The following is an 11,234-nucleotide window of genomic DNA, read 5'->3' on the forward strand; positions in this document are numbered from 1 at the left end:
TATGAACCGTTTATATTATCTACTAATATAAGTTGTCTTCTTGCATTATGATCCAACTACATAATGCAATTTAATATTAATTAAACATTAGATAATCAATAAGTTAATATTTGTTTACATTTTGCTTTGCGTGCAAAAACCGTTCAGGACATTGTACAAAAGATATTAATGAGAATGATGAAATTTTATTAATCTAATGTGTTCAAGAAATTACAAATACATTTGACAATATCACTACACTAAGGGTACCAGTTCTTAACATGGACCTAAAAAAATCTATACTTCATATTGAATATACAGTCAATACTTCTAGCCTTGATTTTTCTCAAGATATGAAGGATTACTCTTAAAGGTCATGTTAAAGATTGTATCTAATTGTAATATGATTACATCATTAATCGAAATCATATTTCCATTCAAATGAATTTTGCTATGAATTGATCGCCATTTTGAGACTATTAAATATTAGATTTCGATTATTGCAAATAATTACGATAATTGTAATAATACTTACAAATAAATAATCCAACAAAATTAACATTAACTTGCGATAATCACAACCATACATAATAATACAATTTACAAATATATTTTCAAAATTTGATAAAATTAATAACATATTTTGAGGACAACTTTCATATCACTAATTCATGAATTATGGAGAGAAAAAATTAGCTAATTGACTAAGTTGTGGGAACTTTGCAAGTAGTTTGAATGCCTTTTTTGAGGATTAGGAATAGGATTTTGAGAGAGTTGTTTAGGAATATTTATTTTCCTTTTTCTTTCTTATAAGAAACTACAAAATCTATATAAAGTCAATACTCATAAGTGTCACAAAATATTTAAATTTGACATGTATTAGAGTAGAGTTTTTATTCCATCATATCAAAATTTCTATCCATAAGGAAATCTTAAAAAGTGATCATTGGAATCTTGGTATATGTAGGTGTCGAGTTTATAGTTATATTTTTTTATCATCACTAAATAATTAGGTAGCAAATTATATATATATATATATATCTATATATATATATTATTCAACACACTTGTAAATATATTCGTTCATGGGTTGAGCTACTCGCCTAGGTTTGAAAGTTTGTCCGAAATTTAAGAGGGCTTGGGCAAAAAAATTAGGCTTGTTTAAAATATGGGTTCGACTCGGGTTTGAATATTTAAGGCCCGAGCCCAGGTTGACTCGTTTTTAAGTTTATAATACTTTATATTATGTTATTTTTATATATTATGTAATTTAGAAGATATTAAAATAATAAACCTATACTAACTATATAATATTACTCTAATTTAAATATTAAAATAATATTAAGATGATTATATAAAAATTTTCAATAATTAAAAAACTGTATAAAATTATTATATATTAAAATAATATAATATAACTAATTTTTTTAAAAAATTTAAAAATAATATAAATGGATTGGATAAAATTTTAAACCTATATTTCAACCTAATCAAACTTAAAAAATATAAAATATATTAATATTATACTTAAAGTGACCTAAGCCCAATCAAAGTACTGTTTAAAAAAATGATTGTAAGAAATGATAAAAGATAATAATAATGAAAAATTTAATGTAAATATAAGATGTTTGATTTGACATGTGAAATGCAAATTTAACAAAATTTATTAATGACTAGGTAAAATAAGTCAAGTCAAGGTTTTCTCTCATATATGCAAGTAGGTAAGTAAAGGGTAATTGGGTAAAATGAGAATTAGTTAATTAGTAATAATATTTGGGTAAAATAAAATAAAAATAATAGAGGAGAGAGAGAGAGAGAGAGAACGCGTTTGGATGATGTTATTACAATAATGAAAGGAAAAAGTGCAACTGTAGCCATTTCATCTCATTTCTTGTTTGGAGTTTGGACACAATACATTCTTCTTCTTTCTTCTTGTTTTTCTTCAAGTGTTGCTGTCGTAATTCAAGGTAAGAGAAATCGGAACATCTCTGCGGTATGTTTCCGTGTCTGGAATCTTTTGTTTTGTTGATTATAATTATTGCACTGATTTGGATTTTCATCTTCACTGGGGAGATTCATGTTTGGTTTGAGAATCATAGATCGTTGTACGTTGCCCCTTTCTCATGTAAACAATTTTTTATCCACCCCCCCAAAAAAACAGGGAGTATGCTCTTTAAGATATCCTTTACTGATTTAATTGTCATGACTTGGAATTCTGTAAGTTGTTTAGTTTGGGGTTCTTCTGAATCTGTAATTTTTTTTATTTATTTTGTATGGATGGTCTCTTTGAGGATAAAAAGAAAAGAAAACGGGAAAGAAGTGAATTTTTGAAGGGTTTAGGAGTTGGATCTAATTACATAAGCGTGTAGCTTAAGGATTTTTTTTTCCTCAAATCATATGCTGGAACTTTTTATCTGGAAAATTATTTATGTAGATCTGCAAAATCGTTCCAAATAAAATGATCTTTTTGGGCAGATTGCTTTCCATTTTAATTGACTGTAATTGGTTTTGATGATGCTATTTGCTGTTTTTTGTGACAGAACCTTAATGAAATAGGAGTATAGGAAAGGGAAAGGCCTAGCAGGTTTTTGAGGAAGCAATGGCAGCAAGGTACTGGTGTTATCAGTGTTCTCAAGTGGTTACTCCCATCATGGAAGCTGAGATTAAATGCCCATTTTGTCGAGGTGGGTTTATTGAAGAAATGAGCAATGGTACGACAGACAGTGCTCCAGACATGGATTCCCATATCCAATCTGATCGAGCACTCTCACTATGGGCACCCATCTTGTTAGGTATGCTGGGTAATCCTCGTCGCCGCAGAAGACTTAGACGTATCGAGTTTGAAGAAGAGGATGCTGAGAATTCTGATGGCGAAGCTCTCCATGGAGGCGATACTGACTTGGACCGAGAACTTGAATCCATCATTAGGAATAGAAGAAGGAACTCTGCATCGATCGTGCAGCTGCTTCAAGGTGTTAGAGAGAGAATGGTATCTGAAGGCGAGAATTCTGAGAATGATAGGGATAGGGATAGGGATAGGGACAGGGACGGAGTAATTTTCATCAATCCTTTCAATCAGACTATCATTGTCCAGGGCTCTTATGATTCCAATCAGGGTGGTCAAAACCGAAACTCCGACCGCATAGGTTCTATAGGTGATTATTTCATCGGTCCTGGTTTAGATATATTGTTGCAGCATTTGGCAGTGGCACAAAATGATCCCGAAAGATATGGAACACCACCAGCACAAGTAGAGGCAATTATGGCCTTGCCAACCGTGAAAATTGAGGAGAATTTGAAATGTTGTGTGTGTATGGATGATTTCGAGGCTGGTAGTGAAGCAAGGGAAATGCCATGTAAGCATAAGTTTCATAGTGGGTGTATATTGCCATGGTTGGAGATCCATAGTTCTTGTCCAGTTTGCAGATATCAAATACCTGCTGTTGGACAGAAACTCAATTCAGAGAGGCCTGGGAATAATAGCGACAGAAGAGAAAGTGAAAGTAATGTTCATGGACGTGGTAGTGGGGAAGGAGAGGGTGAAGGGGATGGGAGAAGTGGGAGAAGGTTCTCATTTCCATGGCCATTCAATGGCTTGTTCACATCAGGATCGCAGTCCGGCAGAGGGAATTCATCGTCCTCGACAGCTTCAAGCTCTCAATCCAGAAATGCTTCTCAAACAAATGAGAACTGAGTTTGTTTGGTATTAGCACCCTGTTTATTGTTCAATATGATTGATGCTTCAGTTTTCCATTCTGCCTTCCCTATAATGTACAATAGTTAGTTTAAGTTGAATTTCCATCTTGCAAAAGTGTTTTGGTTTTTTTTTTCCCTGTATTCTTGTAGATTCTTGCCCCTGGAACAATTCTTTTACGAAATCCTGAATTATGCCATATGATGTAATTTTGTTTCTATAAATTTGAGTGATCCTATTTGTTTTATTTATTTATTATTTGCTTGCTTGGGCTGGTTGAAAGTTTCATCTGTGTTGTAAATGATGCTTGTGGGAATGGGAAGGGGGAAGGGAAAGAATAACTTTAGAATCTAGTATCGACTAAATTCGTCGGCACCTGAATGAGACATTTTGGCTAAGAGAATGGTCAAGTTTTGTTTAAGTTTCTGTACTCTTTTCACATTTAGTCTTACATTCTTAATTTAAAAAAAAATTAATCTCACTTATTTATTTATTTAAAAATTTAGGCTTTGTTGAGATTTGTTTTCTCTACCTCCTCTAGGGACTGATTCTTATTTATTTATAAGGCATTGATCACTTGATGTGACATATTAGAGGGTAATTAGGTGTCATGCATATAACTCAGGACGACATGTACTCCCCTTTAGGTTTGACATGTATGCTGGACGTATCTTTCCGACAGGATTCGTATCCAAAAATCATCGTACATGTTCATGTGTCCCGCCTTGCAAGGTTGCAAGGAGTGTTGGCATATCTCTCTCGCGAGGAGCTGGCCTTGCAAGGCATTCCATCGTGTTCACCTTGCGAGATTGCGTTATGGGTCACAAGGTCGGGTTGGATTTTGGGTTATGAGCTTCTCTATAACAAGCTTGATAAAGTTTCAGGTCCTTGAATAATAGGGAAAAGAAAAAACTTCAAAACACCAAAGAGACAAAAAATTGTTTCAACTATCTTCTTGTCTGCAAACCTTACAACGAGGTTGACTGATCAGAATGTGATGAAAGTTAAAAGTGAAGTTGTGGGAGAATGAGGTGATAAGGCTATAGGAATAGGATGATTCTGTTAAGTTGGATAACATTGATGGGAGAATGAGCTCCTAAGGATATAGTATTGACTACAATTCTACCGGCAAGAATTACGTTGAATGAAATCCAAAATTTCTCCTTTTTTCTTTGCAAGATAAACTGAGAAAACTGATGGTTGGCATTACAATCACATATGGACATGGAGATGATGAAGATTGCCAATGATTCTATACCTCGGGTGGGAAGAACAAAAGAAAAACATGGATGCCAAGTTCGTGGAGAACCAGGAATGGATTTCTAGAAAGGAGAGACCCAAAACCAAGCTAAAAAGGGGAATGCAAGTGATACACAACTTCGTCTTCACAATAAGAAGTTGAAGGTAAAAACCTGCCATAGAAATAACTGATACCTAGAGGAGGGTAAACCAACTGTTCGAGTAGCCTGGATCAGGTTTTTCTCGGACTGAATGTCTCAAGTTTGGATTTTTTTCACCTCACATAAGTATGGATTTGAATTTTCTCAAACTCAGGGTTTTTCAGGTTTAAGTTTTCTTAATTCAGATTCTTTTTAGATTAAGATTCTTTGGATTGAGTGGACATATTTAAATATTTTTAAATTTTCTAAAATTTTTAAGTTTTAAATAATTTTGAATTCAATATAATAATTCATTTTACTTTTATATTTAACAGCACAATTCAAATTGCCTTGCAAAAGCATAAATTATATATATATATATTTAATAGAGATCATAGTAGTTGGTACTCTATTAGTCGGTATGTATCAATCAATTCCTCAATTGATACAAGTAATCTAGGTTCCGTTATGATTAAGATTTAGGTGTGTTTTGACCATTTCGATGTATTTTGACTAATTTCAACTAATACCAACTTATACTGATGCTTATTGACTTGTACTAGTTGATATTAAAATTTTAATAGTATTTAATATATTACTAATTATATACATTTATTGAAATATAATAAGTTTTACATAACTATCGATCTTGTAATGTATATTATTATTTTACGTAATACTATTCAATGATTTTATTGTTAAAATATTAATTACACAAAGAGTTATATATATACATATATTAATACTTTTAGTAATAACTCTATACTATATTATTCTATTGATCATCTATTATAGTTAATGATTAGAAATCAATTTGATTGATCAAATTAAGGCAATTTAATCAAATCAAATTGGGTCAATCTATTTTGATTTTAGATCAATTAATATCATATATATATATATATATATATATGCGTGCATTAATAGTTATAAATTTATGTAATATTCTATCATATGTTATACTAGCAATACATAATATATTAACTATTATATATGTATTGTTTATTATATCATGTAATGCTATATCATATCATATAATCTATACTATATTAAAGTTATATATATATATATGCATTAATAATTTTAGAAATAGATATATAATCTATTATAGTTAACGATTAAAACTAACTTAAATGACTAAATCGAGTTAATTTCACAATTTAATCAAATTATTTCGATTAAGTAAAATTTAATTTCGGTCCAATTATAATATTTATACTTGGATCTAAACCCAAATAAAAATAACACATCATTTAAAACGTAAACTCAATATAATTTTACTCAACCCCTTTCTTTTGGGAAGAAAAGGATTATAAAACATCAAAAGAGTCAAGCTTGATATATAATATAACACAACCATGTTTATCCGCCAATAATGACGGTTCTAAACAACTAGGAAGATTACTACAAACATTAAATAACATTGAAAATGAAACTCCATCGGAAAGGGAATCAAGAACAAAATAAATGAAAGACGTTGACGGGCGCCTGATCCAATCTGGCTCAACCTACGGACAACTCTAGTCCGCACAAGGGAAATCCTATTTATTAATCAGATGTAGATTTTGATCAAGCAAATAACTTTACCTAACATTCAAGTCCTACCATTCCATTTCTTTCTTTTATTTTTGTTTTAATAGCGAAGTTATTATTACCTAACATTTAGCTAGACTCTAGACCTAATCTCGCTACTAATTTTTTAAAAAATAAAGTAAATAGTATAGAAGAGCATCCACAGCATCAACTAGAAAAACCAGCAAAAACAGCAACTCCCCCGGTTGCATCAAACATGGCGTACCAACAGAGGTACAGTATATGGAGATATGCAAAGCAAAAACAGTTGTAAGTTCAAAAGGAATCAAAATGTCCATAAAAACATAGTTACGTAAAACATTCAAAACGTGAACCAAAAATCACACTTCCTTTTTTCTTTTTACCAGGGAACACCAAAAATAGTCATGACATTATACTTGTGATCTTAATGAGTTTTGTTTCTCATCCAAAAAGAGAACATCAAAAAGCTGATGCATAAGAATAGCAGTGTCTTTTACCCCTTGTACCAGGGAACCTCCCAAAAAATGACATTGAAAATGCGAACCAAAAATCACTTTGCAGTCAAGATCTTGATCACGGATGCAGTCCCAATCCGATGCAGAGCAACAATCGAATCCCCATTTTGGCATAATCCCTTTGCCTTGGCATGCTGAATAGCAAACTCCAATGCTTCCTCTGTTGTCTCTTCATGAGAAGCTCTGGCAGATCCAGCATATAAAACTGGGATCAAACCCCGATACACTAAGCTGTGCCTTGCTGGAGCTTCATCGCTGCACGACCAATCGAACGAATCAGTCTGGATCTCAGGGACAACCATGGATAAAATGGGCATTCCAGGCCTATACTTAGCCACCAGCTTTGCAGTACTTCCTCCTCTGGTTAAGACCAATATAAGAGATGCTTTTGCTGAATTTGCTGTTCTAACAGCTGAAGAAGCCAGGCTTTCTAACGGACTCATTGGCACTGGCGAGTGTTCCATAATCCTTTTGAAGACATCTCCATAATCAAGAGTGCTTTCTGCTTCTACACATATTTTGGCCATGGTCTGAACAGCAAGTTCCGGGTAAGCTCCAGCTGCGGTTTCACCACTTAACATCACACAGTCTGTGCCATCAAGAACTGCATTGGCAACATCAGTGGCCTCAGCCCTAGTTGGCCGGGGAGACTTTATCATGGATTCCAACATCTGTGTTGCAGTGACAACAGGTTTTCCTTGGATGTTACACTTGTAAATCATCACCTTCTGTGCCAGAAATATCTTTTCAATGGGAATCTCCATTCCAAGGTCACCTCGTGCCACCATAAATGCATCTGAATTTGTAAGGATGTCATCAAAATTTGCTACCCCTTCTTGATTTTCAACCTGCCATAGAATTTTAAAGGGAAGAAAACAACCATTGGATCCCACTATTATATGATTTGCTTCTTCAAAAATCTCTGCTAGCAAAATGTAAACAGAATAAAAATCATGTCTAAAATTCTTCAGACATACCTTCGACATTAGAAGAATATTCTTAGCATGCTTTCCAAGCAGCTTCCGAACCTCCACGAGGTCTGATCCTTTTCGAACAAAAGAAAGAGCAATCATGTCAATTTGGTTCGGAACTCCCCATTCCAAGATATCTTCCTTGTCCTTTTCAGTCAAGGTTGGGAGGTCAACAACGACCCCTGGAAGATTAACGTTCTTCCTCTCACCAAGAACTGCAGAATTCTCACAGCGACAGTGAACCAAACCCTTTTGTTTGTCACAAGATAAGACTGTAAAAGAGATTGTCCCATCTGCACAAAGTATGACCATCCCTGGTTTGACATCCTCGGCCAACTTTTTGTAACTCATACTTATCAGTGTCTCATCACCCTTTATGCTATAGTCAGTTGTTATGGTGATTTCTTGACCCTGTTTGAGTTGAATTTTTCCATCCTTAAGAAAACCAGTTCGGATCTCGGGACCCTGGAAGTTTACATACGAAGAAACAGTTACAATTAATCAGCTTTACCATGTTGTAATCAAGACAAAAATCAATAAAATTCCATACTTTATAAAAGATTACGGACACTGGTTGTGCAAATACACAGAGCTCTTCAGATATCCTATGTTTAAAGAAAAAAAGGATAAAGCAGTTTCTGATAGATTTCTATGTTAGTAATAGGGGTATGTTCAGATTCTTTTATGTTTTTCATATATTTGGAGGATCTTGGGAGGCGTTGAACCCAAGCGTTGGCTTTTATGAAGAATAATAACGGTGGCTTATAAGCAAATAGCATCAGTCATCAAATCAAAAGTATGCAATCACAAAATCATCATCATTACCATCTATTCTTCTCTAGTTGGCTACCGGGTCAATCACAAAAGAAAACAATCGCAAACATTACCTTTTCGTGGCCGATTATGTTTAAACTTCATAATCGTATGCTAACAAGAGTATGCAATCCCTGAAATATACTAACAAAGGCAGTTGATTCTTGCATAATTGAACTTATGGTCTATTAAAAGGCTAACGTCCTTCGATTTGGCTTAATCTCAAAAGTCGCAAATGGAAGAGTTGGAACTTATCCTTGAGCACTTTTGACTGTTTTCCAAGAAAACTATTGAAGCATACAGATTGAAATTTAGATCTGTGATCCTACTGATGTTGGGAACAGAAGAAACAAGCAGTCGGATCCAAGCAAAAAAAAGGAGCGAAGAGAGGTTAAACTAAAGTAACAAGTGAAATTAAAGGATTAAAAGAAAGAAAAGAAAAAAAGGAATACGAGCCTTAGTATCGAGCATGACGGCGCAGAGAATACCGGTGTTGAGCATAGCTGCCCTGAGATTGTCAAGGGTTTCCTGATGGTAGGCATGAGATCCATGAGAGAAGTTGAAACGAGCGACGTTCATGCCTGCCCTCAACAGCTTCTCGATCATAGGGACGGACCTGGATGCAGGACCCAGAGTGCATACGATCTTCGTCTTGGGCTTCTTCTCCATTTCGAAACCTCCTTCATGGTGGTTATTGATTTCCATTTTTAGTTTCAAAGCAGATGCAGATAGAGATTTGTGGAAAGGTTTTTCCTTTTTCTCCTCACACAGAAGAGTAAAGGTTGAAAATTAGATGAGAGCAGAGAGTCGCGTTTGACGACTTTTGTTTTAGTATTTATTTATTTAAAAAAAAAAAAGAGCTTTGCTTTGCTGGTTTGGTTTTGGACCTTTGGTATTGCTTGAGGAACAAGGCTGGAATCCCTGCAAAGGCAGAACCTATTCCTTCAATTTCCATTTTTTTAATTGTGATGCATTTTTGAACAACAATAGATTTAGTTGATTTTTGACTTGACATTGGTCATGCCTCATTGGACAGTTTTAGCCTTTCCGGGTTTCCGAGGTTATTGTTATTTGACCCAACAACCATGAAAAGGCGGAGCGACAACTGGAATTTCCCAAGTGGAAACGCCAAGGCCACTACATTCATTCATACATTCGATGTTTCTTTGAGCCACTAAAAATCTCCCTCGTCTCGCCCTTCTCCTGCCTCGTCTTTTAACAGCAGGAATGTCAAATCAGTTGGACAAGCTTTAACACATACCATGGGTCTGAACCAACGCAAACTATGCACCCCTGCCCATAGATTTTTCCTTTTTCCTCAATATTTCGTTTCCTTTATCCTAATAACATAAAAAAAAATCCCAAATAATACTCTTTCTAAATTAATTATCAAAATAACACATATTTTTTTACGAAAGAAAGAGTTTTTTAAAGGCAAAATTTCATATTTTATTATGAAACTAAAATTATTTTTATCAATTATGAAAATTATAAAATTATTATCGGTTATTTAATTTTATCTTTTTATCACTAGTAAACTAATAGTGGTAGCTTTTTAAAAGTGATATACCCTAACATTTATATATTGTATCAATTTATTCTTGATTTAAAAAAATTAATCTTTAATATTTATACATTGTGTAATTTAATCTTTTATAATTTTACTTTTTATGTGACTCTTTTCCTAAACACTAAAAAAAATTAATTAGCTATATTTAATTAAAAGATACAAAAATGAGAATACCTAAAAACCAAAACTAGAAAAGCAAACCAAATTACATAATATGTAAATGTTGAAGGTTAAATTTTTTAGAATCAAAACTAAATTGTTATAATTTATAAATGTTAAGGATTGTTATTATGACAATTTTAAAATATACTACTGTTAGCTAGTTAGTGACAAAGAAATAAAATTGAATGGTTGAGTGACCATTTTGTATCCTTTTCTTAATTGGGTGATGATAAATTACTAATCAATACTTGAAAAATTAATAAAAATAAAATAAAATAAAATTTATTTTTAAGGCAAAATTAGTGATAAATGTTACTTTTTAAAAAAATAATGAAGTAGATCATTAAATAAATTGATTTTAAGAATTGACATGGTTAAAAAGACACTCTCGTAAAAAGGATTTTTCATGAAGTACTTTATACTAAATGCGCTTTCCTTTGAGGATCAACTTCTTTGTTTAAATGGATAAATGTTTGTGATTTCCATTCAAATGTATAGGTTTAAATCATTTTCTTATTTATTTGGGTTTTTTTAATGCACGTTGTTTCAAGCTTTTAAAAAAATAAATAAGCATGTTATTTTCATGTTTTTAATTAA

General features: G+C 33.0%; 2 protein-coding genes across 3 annotated transcripts; one reads left to right on the forward strand and one right to left on the reverse strand.

The window, feature by feature from the left end:
- The first annotated feature begins 1,762 nt into the window (after positions 1-1,762).
- On the forward strand, positions 1,763-3,920 carry LOC108483751 (E3 ubiquitin-protein ligase SIRP1-like). 2 transcript variants are annotated; one of them, XM_017787316.2, is made up of 2 exons: positions 1,763-1,972; positions 2,520-3,920. In XM_017787316.2, the coding sequence occupies exon 2, from the start codon at positions 2,579-2,581 to the stop codon at positions 3,671-3,673; it is 1,095 nt and encodes a 364-aa protein (XP_017642805.1). In that variant the 5' UTR covers positions 1,763-1,972; positions 2,520-2,578; the 3' UTR covers positions 3,674-3,920. The 2 variants fall into 2 exon arrangements, with proteins under 2 accessions (XP_017642805.1, XP_017642804.1); XM_017787315.2 differs by having other exon boundaries at positions 1,765-1,946.
- Positions 3,921-6,892: 2,972 nt separating this feature from the next.
- Positions 6,893-10,214, reverse strand: LOC108483291 (pyruvate kinase, cytosolic isozyme). The gene is made up of 3 exons (XM_017786595.2): positions 9,362-10,214; positions 8,099-8,557; positions 6,893-7,969 (listed from the first exon to the last, which is right to left on the reverse strand). Exons 1-3 carry the CDS (start codon positions 9,608-9,610, stop codon positions 7,157-7,159), a joined length of 1,521 nt encoding a protein of 506 aa, XP_017642084.1. The 5' UTR covers positions 9,611-10,214; the 3' UTR covers positions 6,893-7,156.
- Between the last annotated feature and the right edge of the window lie 1,020 nt (positions 10,215-11,234).

This window comes from Gossypium arboreum, chromosome 1 (assembly GCF_025698485.1).
Source record: "Gossypium arboreum isolate Shixiya-1 chromosome 1, ASM2569848v2, whole genome shotgun sequence".
NCBI lineage: Eukaryota > Viridiplantae > Streptophyta > Magnoliopsida > Malvales > Malvaceae > Gossypium > Gossypium arboreum.

What these genes read in the sequence shown, in the direction of transcription:
- LOC108483751 (XM_017787316.2), top strand. Translation starts at nt 2,579, where the DNA reads ATGGCAGCAAGGTACTGGTGTTATCAGTGTTCTCAAGTGGTTACTCCC.
- LOC108483291 (XM_017786595.2), bottom strand. Translation starts at nt 9,610, where the DNA reads ATGGAAATCAATAACCACCATGAAGGAGGTTTCGAAATGGAGAAGAAG. An exon ending in CCGTCATGCTCGATACTAAG is followed by an intron (nt 8,558 to 9,361) that starts GCTCGTATTCCT and finishes GTAAACTTCCAG; the next exon opens with GGTCCCGAGATCCGAACTGG. An exon ending in ATATTCTTCTAATGTCGAAG is followed by an intron (nt 7,970 to 8,098) that starts GTATGTCTGAAG and finishes ATTCTATGGCAG; the next exon opens with GTTGAAAATCAAGAAGGGGT.